General features: G+C 48.6%; 7 protein-coding genes across 7 annotated transcripts; 5 read left to right on the top strand and 2 right to left on the bottom strand.

Annotated features, from left to right (window-relative positions):
- Positions 1 to 957: 957 nt before the first annotated feature.
- Positions 958 to 4,541, top strand: BKA67DRAFT_584992 (GNAT acetyltransferase 2-domain-containing protein). Its single transcript, XM_046104181.1, has 3 exons — positions 958 to 1,063; positions 1,166 to 4,135; positions 4,189 to 4,541. The coding sequence occupies exons 1-3, from the start codon at positions 1,047 to 1,049 to the stop codon at positions 4,394 to 4,396; spliced, it is 3,195 nt and encodes a 1,064-aa protein (XP_045951933.1). The 5' UTR covers positions 958 to 1,046; the 3' UTR covers positions 4,397 to 4,541.
- Positions 4,542 to 4,637: 96 nt separating this feature from the next.
- BKA67DRAFT_696482 (nudix domain-containing protein) lies at positions 4,638 to 5,648 on the top strand. The gene is made up of 2 exons (XM_046109350.1): positions 4,638 to 5,138; positions 5,233 to 5,648. Exons 1-2 carry the CDS (start codon positions 4,830 to 4,832, stop codon positions 5,416 to 5,418), a joined length of 495 nt encoding a protein of 164 aa, XP_045951932.1. The 5' UTR covers positions 4,638 to 4,829; the 3' UTR covers positions 5,419 to 5,648.
- Positions 5,649 to 7,616: 1,968 nt separating this feature from the next.
- On the top strand, positions 7,617 to 8,613 carry BKA67DRAFT_669559 (kinase-like domain-containing protein; the record flags this gene model as incomplete). The annotated part of the gene is made up of 2 exons (XM_046108661.1): positions 7,617 to 7,724; positions 7,766 to 8,613. 2 exons carry the CDS (start codon positions 7,617 to 7,619, stop codon positions 8,390 to 8,392), a joined length of 735 nt encoding a protein of 244 aa, XP_045951931.1. The 3' UTR covers positions 8,393 to 8,613.
- Positions 8,614 to 9,379: 766 nt separating this feature from the next.
- Positions 9,380 to 10,480, top strand: BKA67DRAFT_664497 (transcription initiation factor IID, 18kD subunit-domain-containing protein; the record flags this gene model as incomplete). Its single annotated transcript, XM_046108387.1, has 3 exons — positions 9,380 to 9,421; positions 9,491 to 9,580; positions 9,665 to 10,480. 3 exons carry the CDS (start codon positions 9,380 to 9,382, stop codon positions 10,478 to 10,480), a joined length of 948 nt encoding a protein of 315 aa, XP_045951930.1.
- Positions 10,481 to 11,056: 576 nt separating this feature from the next.
- Positions 11,057 to 14,168, bottom strand: BKA67DRAFT_527048 (putative beta-galactosidase B; the record flags this gene model as incomplete). The annotated part of the gene is made up of 2 exons (XM_046098806.1): positions 11,057 to 12,324; positions 12,374 to 14,168. 2 exons carry the CDS (start codon positions 14,166 to 14,168, stop codon positions 11,057 to 11,059), a joined length of 3,063 nt encoding a protein of 1,020 aa, XP_045951929.1.
- A 5,089-nt stretch (positions 14,169 to 19,257) lies between these two features.
- Positions 19,258 to 19,866, bottom strand: BKA67DRAFT_584971 (uncharacterized protein). The gene has a single exon (XM_046104180.1). It carries the CDS (start codon positions 19,817 to 19,819, stop codon positions 19,532 to 19,534), a length of 288 nt encoding a protein of 95 aa, XP_045951928.1. The 5' UTR covers positions 19,820 to 19,866; the 3' UTR covers positions 19,258 to 19,531.
- A 1,464-nt stretch (positions 19,867 to 21,330) lies between these two features.
- BKA67DRAFT_613345 (putative bicyclomycin resistance protein) lies at positions 21,331 to 23,532 on the top strand. The gene is made up of 2 exons (XM_046105408.1): positions 21,331 to 21,873; positions 21,929 to 23,532. Exons 1-2 carry the CDS (start codon positions 21,483 to 21,485, stop codon positions 23,227 to 23,229), a joined length of 1,692 nt encoding a protein of 563 aa, XP_045951927.1. The 5' UTR covers positions 21,331 to 21,482; the 3' UTR covers positions 23,230 to 23,532.
- The last annotated feature ends 1,240 nt before the right edge of the window (positions 23,533 to 24,772 follow it).

The following is a 24,772-nucleotide window of genomic DNA, read 5'->3' as shown; positions in this document are numbered from 1 at the left end:
GGGTTTGCGATGGAAACGCAGACGACGGAGGCAATGCGGAGGGATCTGACAAAGTGCGTCGCCGGCTAGGGGCGCAGCAGCGAGCTGGTCAGCAGGAAGGATCTCGTTGGCTCTGATTGGATTAGAGTAAGTAAGCAGAGATCTACCCTACAGTACACTATGATTGTGGAAAGAGTAGTAGCAAAATACACATTCCGTAAATGGGTTGCGGATCACGCATGCAACTGGAAAGTTGATTTCACGGGCATTTTCGCTGGGAACTTGGGCAGTGCAGGGCTCAGCTTATAAGACTAGGTACTGGACTTAGAGTATAGGAAGTAGTTCATTAAGACGAAATGAATTGAAGCATTGTTGGCGCAGCAGCGTTTGATTTGCGCGAGTCGTGGTCAAGGTAGGGCAGGTTAATTATGACCAAGTTTTGTGCGACTTTCAGATGGTCAGCAGGGGATAAGAAGCAGCATTCATGATGGACGACTGACGATTGACGACCTGTACGTGAAAGTCATGATTGATCAAGGGCATAGCGTGATTGACCGACTTACTGCGTCCCCGTATGATACCGCGTATGATGACATGCAAAGTCAGTCATGATCAGGAAAGGATGGACACGACAGCAAGCAGAATGGTGCTATAGTGTAGTAACGTTAGCTACTGTGGAAGTAGTAGTAGTAGTAGTAGTAGTAGCTGGCACCTGTGGGTGGCCGATGTACGATGTAATTGCACTAACCTAACCTCAACTAACTGCTCTGTACTTTGTGCTGTAACCTTGTTAAGTTACTGATTAAAGGTACTAAAGCAGCACCTAAAAGTGTTGATCAATGGATGCAAGTCTAGGTTAGTCTAGTTTAGAGCCAGGCTGTGACGTGACCCCACCCCACCTCCACCGCTCGGCAGAATCTGTCCGTCTCCACTAAAATTTTGCTCCAAAGGTCTTTGTCTTTGTCTTTGTCGCTGGCTGAGATAAGTTGCGATAGGAAAGCTGGAGGTGAAGAAGCCGTCACACCACACTCCAGGACACGAATCGGACTTCAGACAACCTGCCCGCCATGTCGCGCAAAGAAGTGTAAGTCGCCCTGTCCATATAGCACGTTAGATCACATCACATTACGTTGCACTGCTGTTTGGTCCCCCGGCACCCATCACTGACTGACTGTCTTGTTTGCAGCGATTCGCGCATTCCCGCGCTCATTCGAAACAACCTCCAGGAAAAGAAGCGATCCTTCTTCGTCATCGTCGGCGACCATGCCAAAGATGCCATCGTCAAGCTGCACTACATCATGTCCCAGGCCGACCTGAAGCAAAACAAGTCAGTGCTCTGGGCCTACAAGAAGAAGCTCCTCGGCTTCTCCAGCCACCGCGCCAAGCGCGAGAAGAAGATCAAGAAGGAGATCAACCGCGGCGCCAGAGAGGCCAACGATGCCGACGCCTTCGAACTCTTCGTCACCCTCAACAAGATCAACTACGTCTACTACAAGGAGTCCGAGAAGGTCCTCGGTCAGACCTTTGGCATGTGCGTCCTGCAGGACTTCGAGGGAATCACCCCCAACCTGCTGGCCAAGACCATCGAGACCGTCGAGGGGGGAGGGCTCGTCATCCTCCTGCTCAAGGGCATGAACAGCTTGAAGCAGCTCTACGCCATGAGCATGGACATCCACTCCCGCTATCGCACCGAGGCCCACCAGGACGTCGTGCCCCGATTCAACGAACGCTTCATCCTCTCCCTCGGCTCTTGCGAGTCATGCTTGGTCATCGACGATGAGCTCAACGTCCTGCCCATCTCCGGCGCCAAGAGCGTCAAGGCATTGCCCGTCAACATTGAGAAGCCCAAGACACCTGCCCAGCTGGAGTTGGAAACCATCAAGGAATCCCACGAACAGGAACGCCCCCTCGGAGACCTTCTCAAGATCGCCAGGACCGTCGATCAAGGCAAGGCCCTTCTCACCTTTGTCGAGGCTATCTCCGAGAAGACCCTGCGGAACACCGTCACCCTGACCGCTGCCCGAGGTCGAGGAAAGTCTGCCGCCATGGGTGTCGCCGTTGCCGCTGCCGTCGCTTACGGCTACTCCAACATCTTCATCACCTCTCCGTCTCCGGAGAACCTGAAGACTCTGTTTGAGTTCATTTTCAAGGGCTTCGACCAGCTTGGATATGTCGATCATGCCGATTACAGCATCATCCAGTCCACCAACCCCGATTTCAACAAGGCCATCGTTCGAGTCAACATTCACCGAAGCCACCGCCAGACCATTCAGTATATCCGCCCCCAAGACGCCCACGTGCTTGGACAAGCCGAGTTGGTCGTTATTGATGAGGCTGCTGCCATTCCCCTCCCCTTGGTGAAGAAGCTTTTGGGCCCCTACCTTGTCTTCATGGCATCTACCATTAATGGCTATGAAGGTACCGGTCGATCTCTGTCGTTGAAGCTCATCAAACAGTTGCGAGAGGAGTCTACTGGTGCCGTCGCCGCAAACGGCACCGTCGTTGCTGATAGATCAACTGGTAAGGAGGCCAAGAACGCAGAGACGGGCCTGAGTGTGAAGCGTCTGCGAGAGATCACACTCTCCGAACCTATTCGTTATGCCCAGGGCGACAGCGTGGAGAAATGGCTCAACAACCTTTTGTGTCTGGACGCCACATTGCCCCGATCCAAGACCAACGCCCAAGGCTGCCCCGACCCGTCGCAGTGCGAGCTCCTCAAGGTCAACCGCGACACCTTGTTCTCTTTCCACCCTGTTTCCGAGAAGTTCTTGCAGCAGCTGGTTGCCTTGTATGTCGCTAGCCACTACAAGAACTCGCCGGATGATCTCCAACTTCTCAGTGATGCCCCCGCTCACGAGCTGTACGTCTTGACGGCACCGGCGGCCGGCAGCAACCGTCTACCCGAGCCTTTGTGCGTGATCCAAGTGGCGTTGGAAGGTAAAATCAGCAGGCAGAGTGTGTTGAACAGTCTCGACCGAGGAACGAGGCCGGCCGGTGATCTAATTCCTTGGCTTGTCAGCCAACAATTTTGCGACAGGGAATTCCCTTCGCTTTCAGGTGCAAGAGTGGTGCGGATAGCGACAAACCCCGACTATGCTGGCATGGGATATGGTTCAAAAGCTTTGGAACTCCTGTTCGACTTCTACGAGGGAAGGTTTGCAGATCTGTCCGAAGGCGATGGCCCGGTAGAGGAAGAGACCATGGTTCGAGTGACGGATGCGGAGCTTACTGGTGGCAAGCTTTCCGATGAGATCAAGGTGCGGGATATCGGAGCCATGCCCCCACTATTCTCGAGGCTCTCCCAAGTGCGTCCTGCCGTCCTCGACTATGTCGGTGTCAGCTATGGCTTGACACAACCTTTACACAAGTTCTGGAAACGGGTCGGAATGAGCCCGTTGTACCTCCGCCAGACCAGCAATGACATCACTGGAGAGCACACCTGCGTCATGCTTCGCGCTCTGGAGAGAACAGAGGACCGAAGTTGGCTGGGCTCATTCACCTCCGATTTCAACATACGGTTCTTGGAACTGCTTTCGTACGCTTTCAGGGACTTCAACTCGATTCTCTGTCTAAGCATCGACGGAGCCGCAAAGTCGGGTGCGAAGCTGGACGAGTCAAGGGCGCCCGCATCCTTGACCAAGGCCGGACTTGACAGTTTACTTTCGCCTTACGACCTCAAGCGTTTGGAATCGTACTGCAACGGCGTCTTGGATTACCACACTGTTCTCGATCTAGTTCCGAGACTCGCCAACCTCTATTTTACCGGAAAGCTGAAGGACAACATCAGGCTCAGCGGCGTGCAGCAAGCTATTCTCCTAGCCCTCGGTTTGCAGCGCAAGGACATCGACGTTATCTCACAAGAGTTGTCACTGCAGAGCTCGCAACTCCTGGCCATGTTCATCAAGATCACTAAGAAGATGATGTCGCACTTCAATGGTCTTGTTTCAGGTGCCATCGAGGCCGAAATGCCCGACGCAAGCTCTATCGGTGTCAGTGTTGCAAATGCCAGCGGCGTGCACGACGATGAGATGATTGATACCCGATTTGCGCCCCTCGAGACTTCGCTCGAGGACGAGCTGGAGGAAGGTGGCGATGAAGCGATGAAGGAGATCCGGCAGAAGCAGCGAGAGCTGATTAACTCGCTGCCACTTGATCAGTGAGTTGAAAGAAACTGACATGTTACAAACTTGATGCTAACGATTTCTCCAGATATGAGATCGAGGGCGATGCGCCCGGTTGGGAAGATGCCGAGAAGCAGATTGCCAATGCGGCGAAGCAAGGGAAGTCAAGCGCAGTGGTGAGTATCAAGTCTGGCAAGGCCAAGAGGAAGGAGGGGCCATCCGCCAGTGAGATTTATGAGGAGGCATTCGGAGACAAGAAGGCTAAGAAGGTCAAGAAGGTCAAGAAGAGCCATTGAGTATGATTGTATTTCCACAAACTTTGTCAACTAGTAGAAGCTTACAAGCTCGCATCATCTGGCGTTCTGGAATCTGGAAAAATAAAAAGATGGACCGGAGTTAGGAGACCGTTAGATACCAATCAGAGTATTATTGATTCATCAAGTTTCTGCGTCATTTTGAGTATGTCGACTTGGCTCTTTCAAAGTAGTAAATCATCGGGCGTTAAGAAGGCTGTAAAGGGGTCAGCAGTGCCCCGCCAATCGACGCCCGCGGGGTCGGCGAGTGCCGATTGACTCACTGACTCTGGCACAAATACAACAATGTGTAAAGCCCAACTAACATCGCATTTCAACTTTCCCCATCCCCCTTCTTTGAAAATCAACCCACCCACATCATATCCTTCCCCTCGTGTCTTCCTCCTGCAAAGTTAAAGAAAGAAAGAAAGAAATCATGTCGACACCCCACCCCCGCGTCGGCGTGGCCGCCCTGATCCGCAACCCCTCGGACCGCTCCGAGGTCCTCGTCGGCAGACGCATGGGCAGCCACGGCAGCGGCGCCTGGCAGTTCCCCGGCGGCCACCTCGAGTACGGCGAGGACATCCTCACATGTGCCGCCCGCGAGACCCTAGAGGAGACCGGGCTCGAGATCGAGCCGAGGAGCCTGGCCGCCGTCACCAACTCGGTCTTCGTGCGCGAGGCCAAGCATTACATCACGCTCTTTGTGGTCTGCGAGATCGTTCGTGCGGGGCAGGTACCCGAGGTAAGTTTCTTGGTGCGGTCTTCTCCTCGAGGGGGAGGTGGTGGGAGGGGATCGGGGAGTGGGCAACGGGTGTGCTAATGTCTGTAATCCGTAGGTGCTGGAGCCCGAGAAGTGTGAGGGTTGGAGCTGGGTCAAGTGGGACACCCTCCGTGAGTGGATAGATCATCATGAGGATCAGAGCCCGGAGTGGAGTGATAAGAAGTGTTTCTTGCCGATCGTGGATCTGGTCAGAGATGATCGCAACTTGACGGGCTTCAAGGGTTACAGTATTGATACATGAGGGGATGTTTTGCTTGAGAGTCCGATGAACGACCTCGTGATGCCACAGTCTATGTAGCCACAAAGTTTAGAAACTGATATCTGAAAAGATGTGTAGAGGAGGAGCTCACCTGAGCGATTGGTCGTGGTGCTTAGCATTGAAGCAGAGATCGGCCTGCCGAGAACTGCTGGGCATCTATGATGCGATAGAGGTTAATGGTACATGTGTTAATAATAGATTATGTTATAATTATCCTTTATAAGTTTGTCCTATTTAATAGTTTATATTAGAGCAGTGTCTACTTAGTTCTTATTTATTTTAATGTCAATAAATATTAGAATTAGTGAATTACAAAGTAATACTAGTAACAGTATACCTTTAGCAATGGCTGTAGCTATCGCTTTTAATATCCCTTCATTCCAACTGTTACCTTATAATATTACTATATTTAATAATTATTATCATTTAAATAATATTTTATTCTTTCGCTGGTGCGAAAGCTCGGTTTTCCTGCAAGCAAAAATACTCCGTCTTGTGATGTCATAAATCTAGCTTCTGAAACACCATAGACATGTGTGTCAATAGTTGGCAAGACGTATTGACGAGTTCATCTATTACTAATCGTTATTGCACAAGAACGTGAATCCATTCCACCTTAGACACCTCAAGCAGATGCCTTGGCTACTGATCATGAGACTATCAGTTCCGGCTTTGGCAAATTTGCTCGTGTCACTGCCTCTTGCTGTATGCTTCTTCTGCCCTAGTTGGACTCATTCTCAAAGCTCTTGCACGCGCTTAGGAAGTCCGTCGTCGCCCAATTCCTTCATGTGCGGCCGCATTAACCCTTAGGCCCGCCGGAGCGGTCGTTCATGTCAACATAAAGGTGGCCGTGCAAAATGATCCAGCGGCTATTGCTGGCAAAGTACACTGTCAAATGCGGCTGGTCGCCGCCAGGATAATCGCCTCTCTTGAAACCGGCCCCCCGGTCTCGCTCAGTAAAAGTGCTGTGCACTCCCGATCTGCTCTCATATGAGTATGGTCCTGGAAAACGGTCGACCTGTGAGACTATATGCCTACCGCACCCAAGCATGCGTGAACCCCAGATATTGGCACTGGCTGCTGACAAGCTTCACTAAATTGGGTAATCGTTCACGATTCATGCGGTGTCTGAATTGCCACATTATTAAATGGATGTCAGCTTTGTTGCAGACAAAATCAAAAGGTGGCACGTACCCTTGGACTATTTTCGTTCCCCTCTCCTCTCGAGTCCACTATTGACATTTCATGCCCGTCGGCATCTCGTGGCAGAGGGCCTCCTAGTGGTTGATCATCCTCTTTATTCCACTCCTTTTGAGGTAAAACTATACTCACGAGCTTGTTTTTGAGATAAACAGCACGTATGTTTTATAAGATTACCCATATTTGAAATGTGGCCTAAAGACTTCAAGGTCAGATTTTGTCCTCTATGTGGATATAGACAATCCAAGATCGCTTTTCACTAACGCAGGAATGTCTTTTCATGTATGACCTTTCAACTTGGTCTTTGAGGTGTCAATGTGGCTACGTTGTTGGTCAAGGTTTCGTTCTGATAATGGAATGACTTCAAAGGTTCTGCTTTCAATGGCACATGAATTAAAATTGTATCTTCTCTCACCGAATATTCGGATCTTGTCAAGCTCATTGACTGCAATTCGACGTACTCAACAGTCTTTGATTGACAGGTCCACTTTATCACACATATTCAAGCTAAGAGCGCCAATTATTGGCGTGTCTTCTTTCAGCAAATCACATCTATAACATCACGCTGGTGTATATCACGGACGTGGTCGAATCACTTTACTCTTTATCCCAATAACTACTTGTCCCATTTGTAGGGCGCTTGGGACATATCTGGTTGTAACGTATTAACAAGCATAACATTTCTCATCCGCACTGGCTCAATTGGAGGTTGAACAACGTCACACCACATTCAGATTTCTGAATCATCACTTGTGTTCTCTCGTGACGCAACTACAGTGTGGTATCCTGAAGCGGCCACTGTTGATTCACAAGGCGGGGTTCTACCTTACTTCGCTGGGCCGCCATACACCATCTCTTGACATGTCTTTTCCACTAACTTCACAACGCCATAGGATGAGCTGATGTGTCATCCACTCGTCTGTAAACATCATCCCTGAGACGAAAGAAAAATCAGCAGTAGGCCAAACACTGGCGCAGGAATGAGGCGGAACTTGGAAATCTTTCAAATCATTATTCCAGAGAATTTCGCTTGCTTGAAAAAGGATCTCAAGGATACAAGCTCGCCCAACGAAGAATATTTACTGGCAGTAATTCTATCGGACAACACTTGACACCAATAGAAATATAGCCCCCACGTTTACCACGACTACCAGCACGAAAACATCGAAGGGTCGACATCGCCGAAGAGGTAGAGTTCATAGAGCACTACAAGCCGGGCGGGTACCACCCCGTCGAACTTTTTGACGTCCTTGATGGCAGATTTGAAGTCATTTCGAAACTGGGACAAGGCGGCATTTCTACAGCTTGGCTGTGTTACGAGCTCAAGACGAAACAATGGAAGGCGATGAAGATCAATGCAGCAAGTCATTCGTCCCCGAAATGCTCAGACCTGAGAGTTTTGGAACTCTTCCGAGAACGCTTGGTTGATTCTTCTGAGCTCATGAAAAATCACATTTGTGTCGCTACCGATACATTCTGGATCGACAGACCTAATGGCCGACATCTCTGCTCGGTGCTACCTGTGCTTGGGCCAACCTTGGAAGATTTGAGACTGGAATTAGCGACTCTGACGGAGTCTAAACGAATAAAGAGTGCTTGCTCTCAGATGGCGAAAGGACTCGACTTTCTTCATCGCCACAGCGTCTGCCACGGCGGTTTCCGACCTCAGAATGTGCTCATGCAATTGAAAGAAGGAGTATTGAACCAAATTAGCAAGGAGAATATGATCGAACAGTTAAAAAAGAAAGAGTTATGACTGTTGACGGACTCGCAACCAGCAACTGCCCGGCGTTTGTGGTCGCCCGGACACCCGCTGCCCAATGGGAGAAGCGCCATTATCATCGTGGTATGGTTTCCTACCGACTCCCCAAGCTAAGCGATATAGTAGTCACGTCAGGAACCAACAATTTGATTGGTTCAGATATGGAGAATCTTAACATAGAAGCGTATGTGTTTGGCAACAATAAAAGACGAGAGAAAATAGCTCTCCTTGGAGCAGTCAACTAGATTGGTGTGTCCTTCGCTCATCTAAGAAGAAGACTACAAGAAGTATTACCGCACTACTGATGAGACAGGATGCGCGTTGGCGGTCGAGAAGCACTAAATAGTCCCTAATCACGCATTGGTAAAAAAGAAAAAAGTTGGCATCTACTCAGACTTTTGCTCGATTGGTATAGCGTAGATCTTTGTATATCTAATATCATGGCGACTAGAGCACGAAGACTTACCTTGCTGTTCACCCTATATTTTATGGAAATAAAATGGAAAGCTAAAGAACGAAAAGGGTTCATCGCGAACCACGCAAAAATACACGGTCGAGCATCCTCGCGAAGTCAAGCTCAGCTCCTTAGGCCGTAGCCGTCATATCTAACGTAGCGTAGTGCTTTCCCCACACAGCCCATGATCCACTCTGTACGTACACGTCTTTTTACGAAGTATTCGCATTCCCCCTCTCTTTTCCCTATATCCATATTGCTTTTTCGAGGCTGCCAAACACGGTGTGAGGTCTTAACACCCACTGTACATTTTCTTTATAAACGGAAAGGATGCAGAAGTATCATAACATTGCCACAGGGATTTCCAACTGAATTTCCGATGTTTTTTGCAACAATTGCACTGGATTTTTAGACTCCAATTTCGGAGAAAGATAGACACGTCCTAGTTTTTTCTCTTTCAAATTCCACCAGGCTTTTTGTTCTTCGCACATCTCAATCCAGCACAATTTCGGTATTGTATCACAATCATGTCCAACACGGAACTAAAATTCGCACAGGAGATCCAGCAGGTATATTTCTGCCATTCTTTAGTTTGGATACTTGAAATCAACACCAGAAGCTCACAAGACCTTGTTCAGATGATGCATATAGCAGGTGAAACTCGAAGTCCATCGCTACAGACGATTTCACTAGTGGAAGATATAGTCAAGCAACAAGTGGTCTTCATAGTTAGTATATGCTGCATAGTCTCTCATACAGTTTGCTAGATCTTCGCGTCTCGCTCATGGACTCTGACCCAGGCTTCTCGGTAGCTCACTACAGCCAACGATCTCGCTGCTCGACGGGGTTCTCGACTTTTTTCGAACTATGATCTCATATTCCAGTTCCGGCACGATGACTCCAGGGTCGCTCGACTGCGTAGCCTTCTTGCCTGGAAGAATATCCGCAAGAATGTCAAGGACTCAGATGACGAGAAAGGCGCAAAATTTGATGCCGTTACCGTCGAAAATCCAGCCATTGACCAAGTAGCTGCGAATGCAGCAGAGAATCCTTCAGAGGCCAAGACGACGGAGCCAATGACAACTACTCTGCCATGGGATATTGCAAGTTACTATTCCGAAAGAACCCCAAACGATGCGGGTATGTTTGTTCTGGACAAAACAGATGGCGGATCTCTCGAGAGATTGCGCCAAGCCGACAAGAAGACCGAGGGTATGACAATACAAGAGTATACAGCCTGGTCTGAGTACCGCCATGCCTCATTCACTTGGCGCAAGACGAAACGTTTTCGGGAATGGTCTGGTCTCGGTGTCATCGCTGAACACAAGCCTTCGGATGATGTACTTGAAATCCTCGGCTTCTTGACGGCAGATATGGTGCAAAGACTGACGGAGATGGCACTCGCCATGCAGAAGTTGGAACAGCCAAGCGGTCCCAGTCGTCCTGACAGTACAGTCTCCATGGCCGAGAAGCCGGCTAGTTTATTTGTTTCACCGGATGATACAGACCCGATACATCCAAGACACATTCACCAGGCTTTTCAGAACATCCAGGCTTGGTCGAGAAAAAAGCAACCAACTCTTTCTCGTAGAACAATGGGAGCTGGTCGTGGCTTGATGCTCATCTAGAAAAGAAAGGCGTCGTCATCAAATGCCGCACCCCGTCAGCGGCAGAGCGATATCCTGCGGTTTGGCTCAGTATCTGGGCGCCACGTTCGACGACCTGAAGAACGTTGCATGCAAGCGAGAGTGCGCCGAGGGGTTCCAAGCTTGTTCGAGTAAAGGTTGAATTTACTCTGGTGGGAGTCAAGTCTCTTGATCGAACTGAGAAGAGTCAGTTCGGGTGCGAGGGATTCGTTTCCGCTCCTCGTCCAGCCACACTCACTACTAGCTTTGACCAACTCGGTATATATCATTAGAGCTTGTTGTGACCAACTAAAATTAGCCGGGACGCCTGCGACGAGAAGAAAATGGATTATAGGAATCTCAAACTAGGTAGTAACAATAGTGGCGAAGAATGGTGATGCAGTTTTATCTTGCTGCGATTGCAGCTTGGTCACGTACGGGACAAAATGAAGTCGTCATAAGTCGCATACCCGAGACTAAGCTAGCTAGGTAGTAATGAATAATGTCTCCATATGAATGGTTTGTACAATTAAGATTAATTGAAGATAATTAGCTACAATTGCTTCATTTGTGTCTCTCTTAAGCCCACTCCAGTCTGTCCTCAGTCCAGCCCGGTCGTAGGTAGGCGCTATTGAACAGCATGTCATAACTGCTCTCGTGAACGTATTCCAGATTCCACTCAATCTTCACCTCGGCACCATCTGCACTCTGACTCCATACGGTGACAACAATTGTGTTGTCACCATTGTAGTTTAGAATTCCGGGTGGAACCGGGAAGTCGATCTGGTTTCCGATGTACGGGTTGAAGCGGCCGTATTGGTATCCGTTGACAAATAGGAGGGCGCGGAGCTGGTTGGTGTATCCATGCTCTGACTCAAAGGTCACGTTCGAGGGCGCGGTGAGGCGGAAGGAAATGGACACATCGAGACCAGCGGGAACCGACAGTGGGACAACCGTATGGAAGACACGAATGCCAGCCTCTGGGACGGATAGCGTAGTGCTGTTTGAGCCAAGCTCGACTAGAGAGTCCTTGGGATAGTCGGGCAAATGAACACCGACTCTCTCGGCCCAAAGACCACCTTCATTCAGGGGACCCCTAACAGGGTCAAGAACATCCTCGCGACCAGCCGTACCTGCAATCTTCCATTCATCGAAAGAATAGCTACCAGGCCCGACCAGAGTGGCATTAAAGATACCACGGGGGTTCAGCGCAGCGGTGCGCTGATCATGACCCGAATTGTCCATGACAACGATGAGCACATTCTCATCGTCCGCGTTTAGTGTCGCGTTGGAGAAAGAGAAGGTGCTGGCCTCCTTGTCAATCCACGAAAGGCCAAGCCAAGAGCCGATAAACTTGCCGTTTAGCCATGCTGAGTAGCCGAACGCCGTCCCACCGGTAATGTTGAGGAAGACGCCTGATGGGGGCTCGGAGGTTGCGGAAAAGGTTGCGCGGTAGATGTGGTTGCCAACATGGATCTGGTAGTCATCGACGTAGAGTACGGGGTTGTTCAGTGCCGGCACAGTGGGGTTAGAGGTGTTAGTGTTAGTGGCTGCAACCCATGCCTTACTGTCAGCAGAGTAATTGCTCTGGATTTCGGGCAGGCTGTCAGCGTACGCCCAACCGCTTAGTTCCGGAAGAGTAAAGTGCGCGCCGCCATCAAGCGAAGCGGTCAGAGCACCTGACTTTGATGGTTTAATGTCGAGTTTCTTGCCGTTCCATGTGACAGAGCATACGTCCTTAGGTGCAAAGACAGTGATAGTTGTAGCGTTTGCAACATCACCAGTCAGTGCCAAGGCTTGGTTATCAATAGTAGCTGTACGAACAAGGTAGGGTCCATGGACAAGGACTAGGTGATGTTAGAATAGGGAGTTACGGTACTGAACAGATAGACTAACCTGTGTTATTTCCAGCCTCAAGCGGGTTGTTGTCGAGAGACGGCGACCAGAACAAGTAAGCGGCAGAACGATCAAGAAGTACCACCTTCGACCCGTCTCCCAGCTCAAGGGTGCTCATGCCGGCATTTTGCATGAACGAAACGGTGATGTTGGACTCGCCTGAATAGATCTTGACGTTTGCGCAGCCATTGCACGTTGCAACACTCGCGGTCCTGACTCCATCAATAGTGAACTCTCCTGACTCGCCAGTTGGAACCCAGAGAGCCAGAACTTCTTTTCCATCGATAATGGCGTATGTCAGCACCTCAGCAGTAGAGTAAAGCAGCGACTTGGAACCAAAGGCAAAATCTGTAACAATGATCTTGGACTGATGGCCATTGATGGTAATCTCTGTGCCATACTGAGGGATAGTCAAGGCACCGGCAGAGGTGTTCACGTTGATGGTGAATGTTTCGACAGTCGACGATGGCGAGTAGTCATGCTGCGTGACATAAAAAGCGGCTCCTGTGTCTGGGTTTCGAAGCTCTGAAACGGTGATGGCAGAATTGCTCGAGTAGCTTGTGCTGTTTCCAAGTCTATCTGTCTTGGAAAGGTCACGTGCAACTCGCGTGAACTGAGTTAGAAGCTTGGTCTCGTAATACTTGCTTCCGATGGCACGGTTCTCGGAAACCGGTGACGAGTAGTCGTAGCTCGACGCAACGACTGGTGCAGCATGCCAGCCCCATGAGGTTCCGCCAAACAACATGTACAGCGAGATGGCGCTGACCCGCTGGTATATGAGGTTACGATAGAACAAATTTGCGAAATCAGCACCGATATCTCCGGGGCATCCGCCTTGCGGGCCACCCCATGGATTGTACGAACCACCTTGGAACTCCGGCATGAAGTTTGGCTGTGTCGGAGACTGTACAGTGAAGTAGTCGTAGTAGTTTTGAGTTTGGTAAGAGACGTACTCTCCATTGGTGCTGGTGCACTCGCTCAAGTTGCAACTCCAGCATGACGGGTAGCTGTCCAAACCCACGACGTCCACGTTGCCAGTGGCGTTTGAGAAGTCCTGAGACCACGAGTAACCATTCATATTGGGTAAGTTGTGGGTTAATGGCACGTCAATGCCATTGTCGCGAGCAGTGTCTTCGAGAAGTTGCATATACTCTTGTGCAGCAACATTGCTTATCCTTTTCTTAATGTTGGTCCACTGGTTACCCAGCTCATTCTCAATTTGGAATAGAATAACGTTGCCACCGTTGGTGATAAGATGAGGAGCGATGATCTGCGAGATGGTGCTAAAGTATGGTGTCCAGGCCTCGGTGTATCTCGTGTCGTTGTCACGGAGGCCACCGTAGGCACCAGTAGTGACCCACAGTGGGAAGCCACCTGCATTGGCCTCAGCGTTGACATAGGGACCAGGTCGAATGATCATGTAGAGCCCAAGGTCTTTCGCAAGAGTCATGATAGAGGTGAAGTTGTGTGCTCCTGACTCGAAGTCGAGTACTCCTGGCGTGGCCTCATGGTAACCCCAGTGGTTGTAGATGGAGAAGGCATTGAAGCCGGCTGCCTTGACCTTCTCGAGAAGATCCTTCCAGAGCTCAGGGACAGGATAGCGCCAATAGTGGAATTCTCCCGAGAAGACGAAAAGCCGTTGACCATTTACATGGAAGCTATAGTGATCCCACTCGACCAGATCCGTGAGGCCGTTCTCGTGCAGCGGCCAATCGGTTGAGTTCCCCTGGCCGAGAACGGCAACGAAGGACGAGGCCAAGCCGCACAAGGCAGCCAACTTCTTCAACCCAACCATGGTGACGTTCGATGTTGAGAGGTCGTCAAGCGGAGCGAGAACAGAGTCCAGAGGCCATCTGTCGGCACGCCCTGGGCCTCTGGGCTTTTATCCATGATCCCGCCTTTTGCAAGCTTGGGTCAATCGAGCCCATGATGACATGCACCATACATACGACATGCAACGACTTGCAGCTGGCCAGAGCTAAAGATGCTGGAAAATGCGGAGATTGCCAAGCTTTTGGAGGGAGCAATAAATTTCCCGGCCGCGGGCCCCAGTCGCGGGGTAATTCGCTACCGAAGTGAGCTTGGCCTCAATTTGACGTCTGCGAGATGATGGTGATTCGAGCGCGAATTCATGCTTCTCCGCATTTTGTGGCTGTCAGTCAAACCACTTGGAGCTAACGGCCCTCTTCCCCCGAACAGGGACCCATTACCTAGGTTAAACCACGTCCTGGTGGATGTTCGCTTGGAGAGTTCAACGGGGCGACTCCAATTCAAAGGTCGGTCAAACAACTTTTATTACATCACCCCGATCCATGACACACTGGCCGGTCAGGTATTGCGGCGGAGTGCGCAAAGTCGTGGGGAGCTCCGTGATGGCCATCACCTCAATTACTCCCATGTCGTGTCACAAAACGAGCTAGAAACCAGAAGCACCGTTCTCAGAGCAATTGTTGACTAGATAGATCGGCAGCAGTACCAGAGCGGCACGTGTCAACGGAGATAGTGGATTACTTATTGAACAGCCTGAGCTTCTTTTCTCTGGGAGTAACATACTTCACAAGGTGAGGCTCGCCCAACTTATACACGGTATTCGTCGCTCGAAGTTAAAGAAACCAGCTACCTTATCTCTACCAAGCAAGGACACGTGTAACCGGATAATCATCTCATCAACTAGGTCTGGTATTGCCTTGTACCAGCCGAATTCTCTGAGATGGCGGCTATGTTCACCAGTGCGCAAGGTCAAGTCCACGCTACAACCATCCCGCAAAGGCCAGTCCGTGTCGAGGTGGAAGCTGCCCAGCAAGCCCGCTTTCCCGGGAGTTAATTAGTCCTTTTGCTACGATTGTCATCAAGACCCCAAAACCGTTCGTCGTCAAGGTTAGCAAAGTTGAGTAGGCTATAACGATCTTCTCTGATGGTCATATACTGGCTTTAGGTGATATATTTCCCGCGCTCAGGTCACATTTTGTCGTTGGAAAGTCAATCGCCTTGGGTCGAACGGCTAGTAGTGTCGTTGTCTTCGCATGTTCCTAGACCATAGAGTTTTAAACCATAAATCCAGCCAAGTTTGTTATACGGTTCGTAGTTACATCGTTCCCTGAAGCTGATTCGTCGCATTGCATTTAATTAGTACCGTGGTGAATTTTGAAGTTTGAAAAGTTGTCTGGTAACTTGTTATGGCTATGTCGGGTCGAGGTTACCATTACCCTATTCATGGTCTATAATTTCTATTCAGCAAGGGCGGGAGGAATATTCAATCCGAAATAGTCATGATAGCCTCAACATATGTTGAAAAGACGGGAATGGCCTTTAGATTAGAGAAAGTATATTCTGCATACTCATTGAATGCCGGTGATTGGATCTTCAGTTGCTTCACAAAGAGTCAGTATTCTCAGGCGCGTGGGAAACCAGAATTGGGAAAGCAAACCGGGATCTCGACCGTTGGGTTTTAGGTCTGTGAACGGAGGCTTCTTAATATCCTCAAATCTGATTGACTTGACTTCATAGGGTAAACCGAGCTCCTCCAGGGCTACAATGGCCTTTCAGAGGTTCGGACCTGGGGCTGAAAATTGGTCAGCAGTGATTTCTAACCAGCCATTAAGTGGTTATCAAGCCCGAAGGCTAATACATACGTGCTAGCCAGATGCGAATTGGCTGTGCATCTTTGCAACTGAGAATCCAAAGGCCGCATAGAATCAATGCGACGGTTGTAGGTTTATAGAATACAAGCTGATGAAATCAAGGCGATGAATAAACATGAAAGCAAAGTTGACCATCCGAGAAGGAACGGCTAAGTTCACTATTTCGTGTCGCGCAACGCAAGGAAAAGTGTCAAGCGACTATCTAGCTCGAGCAACTATTTCGTGGCTTGTGACGCTAATTTTTCTAGCACCTGAATACACGTCTCGATGTTTGTCACACTGACCTGAAGGTCAAGCAACAAGTTATATTCAAACCCTTCTACAAGAGCTCGTGGTTTGTCACCTCCCACCCTCTAAACAACCAACACCAAAGATGCAGCCTCAAGCAAGAAATATCCTTCAATTGGTGCTCATAAGCAAGCAAACAAACAAACAAATAAACAAGCAATCTGTAATAAGACGATCTGACGGAACGGATACTAGCACCGTCAAACTGCATCTAAAGGCTTACATTGACGAGTAGAGCATCCACAATGAGGCTACGATCTTATCATACTGATTTTGAATGAGACAGTTCTGAGGAATCACAGTCCCTCAGGAGTAAGGACGGAGAACGGACCCCTACAAGCTGCCGAGATGGTTTAATTAACCAACTGAGAGGCTGCAGTTCGGAGCCTGCAAATGCGGGGGAACACCAGGCAAAGCCTACGAAATCAGTGGGCTGTGCCGTACGCGATATGTATTTTCGTAGTACAACCATGCGTGCTGCAATATTTTCTGCCAGATTTCTTAAATGGATCTTTTACGGTGGCTAAATTACTAAGACTCGTCAGCGAAGGTAGATGTATGTGCAAGTGTTACAAGGACTAGTCAGCAATAACTGACCATTACAATGCAAGCTCAATGCAGCCGCTGAGCGTCGCACGAGATCAACCCAAAGAGATTTACACGGATGTAATAAGGAGAGGCGCGTCAATCTCGGCAGAATGGTGACGTTGATAGGGCGTGGACTGAGGTGAAAAGTTCCTATTTTACCAAATTAAGTATCTGTAGTGTGAATAATCAAAAATACAAAACGTACCGATCATACCTGCGTTGTATCAGTTTGAGTGTGGTAGCGAGTGAGTAAAATGCTTGACCTAACCGCAGAGACGTAGTTCATCATAGTAATCATGAATTTGGCACTTAAACAACAGGCTCAGGTCTTCATCTCAGATATAGCGTCGAGGTGTTGCACAGATTACGGTTTTGGATCCATGTCCACCTCAATTTACGGTACCGCCTGGATACCAAACCTACAAGAAACACATGATAACAGCATGATTAGTTGGCTCTTTGTAGCATCCCACGAATGTATTCTAGTAGCGCAACTCTGTTTATTCTCCTGCGAGTCTTATGCTTCAACCACCGGTGGAAATTTGAACACGGCGGCAGCATCGTTGTCGGTGAGAAGACACATCAAAGCAGGCCCCATCATCTTGACTGGTAGTGCAGACGCTATATGGCAGAGCACGCTTTTAGGGAGCTACTTGCCGGATTCGAAGTCACCACATGTGATCATGTTGGCTTTGAAATACTCATCATTCAGCATATATTTCAACTCGAGGCCTAATCTATTGTCACAGAGTCTCCACATATGGGGGATATAGATGGGTCTATGCTGAGATCAACAGCTTTTAAAGTGGCATATCTAATGAACGCAACTTGATAGGACGAGCTAGCAGAATCGTACCTCTGGAATGTAGCTAACATCTTCCTGTAAAGCTCATCGGGATCCTTCCAAGCTTAGAGGATCAGCTTACGCTTGTTTCATTACAAATGCTCAATGGGATCCTGAGGAATCAGATGGTTGACGGCTCATGGGAACATATAAGTGAGATGACTTGTTACGCTGCATTGGCATTGTCTTGCTTACGGGGACGTGGCGTGTACAACCCCTAACACTAGACTAAGCTGAAATTTCTTTATACTAGACTACACCTCTGCCAGGATCACATATGTTAGCGCAGGTACAACGCTATACTACTTTTGGTAATATATTCTATTGCTACTATGGTACACTTAATAATTAAGACGTTCACCTGCGGTACGGAAAGCTTCACGTAGTTGATGGGGCATCGACCGTACCAGCGTTTCTAAGAAATCCTCTGGTATAGTTGAGTACGTATACGGCCATCTCTAATTACAAAGTAGCTCTTAGGAGCGAGGCTGTCGTACGGTAACAGGCTTTTTTTCACGTTGTATTTTGCAGACGGTAGTGCCGTTTGGCAGCTGGGCTCTCATGGCATGGTAACTGGTTTACTAAGGCTTGGATATCCATAATAAAGCTGGTCGACGATACAGATGTATTGATGCATAGCCGTATGGCTGGCTGGCTGGCTGTGCTGGCTGGCTGTATGGACAAATTGTACCGTTAATATTTTGTCTTAATTTTAATATTCACGAGCGTATTAGAAGTTTCCAGCTCTCCCCGGCCAGAAGTATCATGTCATACTGTTTAGTATGGGGAAGTACTTGCCGGGGGAGGATGGGACCAGTGGGTGCAAGATTTGGGGCTTGTAACGATCTAACATTTTATAATCCTGGCGGGGTGTATATAAGACTAGCTAGCAAAGACTTTTACTAGCGGATCCACTACGCTATGGTCAGCAGACCCTTTAACAATACTCAACCGCAGAAATCCACGACTTGACCGTGTGTCATCGTTTGTTTAAGTTTGGATCATAGGATATGGTCGTAGTCTTCCTAAAAAACTAAGGTCATAGGCGCTACTGGTCTCGAGACTCACGACTGAATTCAACAAGATGACCATCTTCTCCTTCCATTCGGAGATCGGCACCGAGCTGCGCGACTCGGCCCTTACCGTCTAAACGAAAGTGTACTCGTATATAGAGCAATGGGTTATCAGGGTCTTTAAATGACGGTGTGTAGACCTAACCAATCCATTTGTTGCCTGTCATGTGCTGCAAGTTAGCGTAGAACTGTATGATTATATGAGCTGGCGTTTTGAAATGTAAACCCAGCTGGCCGTGGCACTGCCGGTGTGTATTATCTTCCTGTTCAACACCGCCACAGACAGTAGTAACGATGAATCTTCCGTATCCAGGATCGACCCAAACTCCAGTGTGCAAGTGCAGGGGGTTGGATGGTGGCTTGGGTGGAGAAGAGAGATCGGGGTAGAGCCGTTTTGGGCATGTCTCAAGAGCTCGGAGCCTGACCTTTTCATTCTCCAAAGATCTGAGTGTTGCTAGCAAGAACTACCCGAGTTGATGGTCTACTCACGCTGCTTCATGATCAAATCGTTCTTCCTGAGATATATCAAATAAGTCGTAGAGGATTCGGTATTTGATAATTTCGACTACGTCAACTGGGTAGTTTTCTACTGCCACAATCCCAATATTCTTTGATGGAATCATGAGCGTCTCTGTACGAAAGACGGTCACCCAGCCACTGTGAGACCATACTTGCTCGTTCTGGAAGATGCCGCTTTCCGAACCTGCGAAACGTGTAGTGAGCCCTACAAATGGTGGTTTTGAGCGGCGTTGGAGCTTCTTGGTGTTCTCAACTCGCTGTGGCCATCTTTCGAAAGCGGGCCTGCCTCGGTCATCATGATGCGAAGGTACTTGGCATAATCTAGAACACTAGATATGATGGCACCAGCCCCTTCGTCTGCTGATTGATCATCCAAGGGCTGCTTAATGAACTCATCGGTGCTGTTCTTATAGTAGTAACCGTCAGCAACACGGAGCCCGCTAGACTTGTACTTCGGATCGTGTGCGCCAAGGAATATATGACTCAGAGACATTGGTCCAAATAGATGAGTATGGAAGAACTCGCCCAAGCTCAGGTTCAAAATTTTTGATATCAAATAGTGGCGAACATTTGGTTGTTGCACTGAAATTTGGCACAAGGCTCCGCTGTCATTGGGAGATGACGCAGGCGGCGAACTACATCCTCCGGGGTTATGAGAAAAGCGAAATCATGGCGAGGGTAGCCCGTTTGGTGTGACAAAGCATCTTCGATTGTGATGTGCTCGGTGGCCCATGCATCACTCAGAACAAATTCGTCACGCAGCAGACTTAAAATTGGTGTTTCCCATTGAATCAAACAGTAATCCGAAAATTTTCGACCAGAAGCGACAATCCTGCCGCCGTAAAAGACTTTGTCGTGCTCCCAGTCCAGAAAAGCGTCTCAGGGGTCACTGGTGTTAAAGGAAGAGACGCACATCCAAACCCTATAGATATCATCAACTCAGATACTCAAAGAGGATGCTTGATAGGCATGCAAGATCATGGACAGCAAATAATGTTAGCCACCATTTTGTAGGACGATCTGATTCAATGACATGAAGAACAACGAAGCTTTTATTCTTGATTGCAGAGAATGAAGCAGGGTCATACTTTAGCCTATGTTTCATTGCCTTGAACGATTGCAACTGCGAGCCCGGGAACATGCCATCGTTTCATCAATTCCGTGATATATTGGTCCAGGTCTGAATTGATACCACTAGTATTCCCTGTCTGCTCTCCATAGCCGTCACTCATGCGTGGTGGTGCTACAAGGGGCTGTTGGACATTGCCAAATAAAGACCCGCGGCAGTTCCCAAGCAATGCCGCCGATGCTATCAGAGTTTGTTTCATAGCGATGCCGATTGAGATAATGGCACAATTTTTGTATCATGAGATACTTCACAAGAAATTTAGAAGACTTTGAGATGGCAGCGAAGCCACGCGACGCGACGCGACATTGAAGAACTGCTTCTGGTTGTGTCGCAAAAGAAGGCGCAGGGGTGTCGCTCATCTCGGCAGTAAGCTGCATACCTAGCTGCCTATTTGGTGCAGCACGGAGGTGCGACTGCTCAACACCAGGCGCGAGCCTCATCACATCTTTTGCTGCTCGCGGAGGGTTTTCCTTGAATCACTGGCAGGCACTCAGTCCTTTACGATGACATGCTACGCGCCCAACTGTTGGACTGAGGTGCGCCACCACGCGAGTTGGTGGTTCGGGACTTGAGACCTGCGGATGCAGCTGGCGGCTTGCACGGAGTAGATTGAGTGAGAAAGGCTGCAACCTCAATCTCGGGCCAGCCACAAGGGAAGCGCTGTAGGAAGTCCACGTGCATTGGGAAGTTCTCGGGATGGCTGAAGCCCGAGAGCATATCGAGGCGGCAATTTGATCTATTATGCAGCATTTATGCCTACTAGGCTAGCTTGTCTATACCGTTCTGGGCATAGTCCATCAATAATGTAACATTCGATTACCAGATCTTTGGGTGAGTGTGTCATTGTAAGACCATGTAAAATAGCTCGACGGAATCTCACCGGTGTTTATTCTTTAATTCCGTCAAAGTTTCTGTGCTCTTTAATCTTTACTAGAAGATGGATTTCTGCTGTGTTTGGTGACCTTGTCCCAACCAGCGTCATCTTCTCGCCTCTGCAGAGCAGGAGACAAAAGGAGCCGACATTGGCATGGCATCCAACGCGACACCGGCGTCCGTCGCGCACACTGGCACTAGCAAGCAATCGCAAGTTGGGGAAACGACAAGCCAGCAAGCTTTCGACGAGGTCCATGATGCGCATATACCATTAACAGAGGGTTCTATACCAAGCAAGATCGCAACTATCACTGATAAACCACTTCCAGGGAATAGCTCAGGGAGTATCGCGATTGAGAGTGATACCCGTGATGTCGAGAAAGAAGCTGCCGCAAATTCCGCCGATGACGTTGAAGATGCTGATCCGGATATTGTCTGGTGGGACGAGAACGACCCTGAATATCCATTTCACTGGCCACGTTGGCGCACCCTGACCAACTTAGTTCTCATCAGTTTTATGACCTTTTTGACTCCGTTGGCTTCTTGTGAGTTGATGTCGTCCGGTAAAATGTTGTCAAGCTTAACTAATCTTGTTAAAAGCTATTTTTGCGCCTGGCGTACCTCAGCTGATGCGCGAGTTCCAGAGCGATAGTCTGGAACTAGCCTCGTTCGTGGTGTCCGTCTATGTCCTGGGTTTTGCTTCCGGGCCGTTAGTAATTGCGCCAATGTCGGAGATCTACGGACGGGTTATCGTCTACCACGTCTGCAATATTGGCTTCATTGCCTTCGTGATCGGCTGTGCGCTTGCTCCGAGTCTCAACTCCCTCATCGTATTCCGTTTCTTCAGTGGCGTTTTCGGTGCTTGTCCAATCACCAACGGTGGCGGATCAATTGCCGACATGGTCCCGCAAGAAAAGAGAGCTGCGGCGATGGCTGGCTTTGCTGTCGGGCCCTTGCTTGGTCCCATCATCGGTCCGGTTGCGGGAGGCTTTTTGGCCGATGCCAAGGGGTGGAGATGGAACTTCTGGATTCTTGTCATTGTCGCTGGCGCCCTAGCGGTCGTAATGGTTTTCACCATGAAAGAGACATACCACCCAGTTCTGCTTCAACGCAAGGTGGAAAGATTACGAAAGCAAACCGGGAATTTAGCTCTGCGTTCCAAATTGGATGCCGGTCTATCACCCGCCGACTATTTTAAACGCGGCATCATTCGCCCGATAAAGATGCTTGTTCACTCACCGATTGTTATAATCATGTCCATGTTCGTTGCAGTCACGTACGGGTATCTGTACTTGATGTTCACATCTATGACTGAGGTCTTCCAGCAATACTACGGCTTCAGTACCAGTTTGGTCGGCTTGGCATACATCGGTCTCGGCGTTGGGTCGTTGGTGGGTGTTGGCTTGTTCAGCGGGACATCTGACAGATACATCAAGAAGAAAGCAGCTCAAGAGGATGCCGTAGCCGAATCAATGGGCGGCGTCAAGGAGGGTTTAAAGCCCGAATATAGATTACCCACACTTCCCTACGGCGCTCTAATGTTGCCCGTCGGACTCTTCATTTATGGATGGACTGCGGAGTATAAAGTCCACTGGATTGTTCCCATCATTGGAACTGCTATCGTTGGAGCGGGAAATATCGTCATCTTCATGGCAATTCAGATGTATCTGATTGATGCCTTTACCATCTACGCCGCCTCAGCTATCGCCGCAAATACAGTGGTACGGTCCGTAGCCGGGGCCGTATTACCCTTAGCTGGATTAAAGATGTATGAGCGCCTAGGTGTCGGCTGGGGTAATAGCTTGCTTGCTTTCATCGCGTTGCTATTAGTCCCTGCAGCTTTCGCCATCATCAGGTATGGTGAACAGATCAGGAAGAAGTTTGAAATTAAGAATCTTTAGGGAGATGGACCAGTTTTGAAGATCTTCATATCTTTAATCACCACATCATGACTTCAATCCTCAATACTCATCGATCATTCGCATGCTATGGAGATGGTGCCCTTCAACATATCACAGCCCATACGAAACTTCCTCTTCCATGGTGTAGGCCCTGAATATAATATAGTATCCATATCAAGCATGACAAATACAATATGCACCAGCATATTCCACGGATTTGCATGCAAGTGCCTCCTTATATTTATCTCCTAAGAAACTATCGAGGAACGCATCAAGAAACAAAATAAAAAAACAAATCTCGTCTTACCCAGCAGTTTGAAAGCTGTGAAACATGTGCCCTGTTTCTTTTTTTTCCGTTCTTCCTTTTTTCCTTTTCATTTTTCTATCAAACAGTCAGCTTCATGTGTTCGCCCACTAGTCTAGACTAAGCTTAGTCTAATAATGGCATCAGACTAGGTTAGGCTAGACTAGTCCAAGGTGAGTCTGCCACTAGTCTAGGCCTTAAAATCAACGACTCGGGCGCTTCTAAGCCGCAGCGTCGGGGATTTCACAACGTCGCTACTACATTATGGCGAAATGCTCTGGCTTACACGCTCCTAGAATACTCTCGTCAAGAAAGGTCTGCCACCAACACCAACCACATCATTGCACTGAGAACCAAGTGATAAGTAAGATCTTCGTTTGATACCGCGGTGTAGAGCCAGACACGAACTTTCCCTATTGATTCAATTAATTAATTGAAGTCGAGCGGTCGTGCTAAGTCAGGCCATTCAGGCTATTCCAATTCAACTGAAATGCAACTTTGTTGACAACCAATTCTAAACAAAAAAACAATGCACCGGCCTTGTGTCATGTCAAGTTACAGGTTGTTCCCTGAAGGATAGTTTGGGACCTTGGGAAATTTGATGCACCTTATGGCATATGCCGACGCTTGCCATCCAGACTTGAACTACTCCCATGGAGATAGTCTCTGAAGCTTTAGTTCACCTGAAAGTTAGACCTATCTAGGCACAACTCGTCCCTGATCGGGAATCCAGTAAGTACACGGAGTTTTTTGGGGTCGCTCTAGGTCTCCTTTTTGTAAACTGTTGATCACGGTATTAGGATTTATCTAGACATATGTGACCCACACTGACAAGATCATTGCTGGAGATCCCGATTTCTGGTTGCATGAATTTATAATCCCTAGAAATTTTTTTCCGGAGATGACTACATCACGAATCCTTTCCAAACTAATACATTGCTCCAACTAAAATCGTGTCTTGGTGTTTGCTATAGTGAAGCTTTTGCTTTCGATGAAGAATTATTTTGCTCAAAAGAATTGACACTGACGGGCCATTTAATTTGGATTGATGCATTAAAGTTAATACCATGAACTAAACTCTCTGATCAAATTGAACATTACGTATTATTCTTTTTTAAACGTCGTTAAACCTTCCACGTCTATCCTGTACTCCATTACCCATTCCCAGATCAATCCATCCGTGTGTGTAGCCCGAACTATTTGTACAGCTCTAAAATTCCAGTTCCGTGATACCTATCC

This window comes from Truncatella angustata (assembly GCF_020726525.1).
Source record: "Truncatella angustata strain MPI-SDFR-AT-0073 chromosome Unknown BKA67scaffold_11, whole genome shotgun sequence".
NCBI classification, from domain to species: Eukaryota; Fungi; Ascomycota; class Sordariomycetes; order Amphisphaeriales; family Sporocadaceae; genus Truncatella; species Truncatella angustata.
Note: the sequence above shows the minus strand (reverse complement) of the source record. Positions and strands in the feature narration are given on the sequence as shown.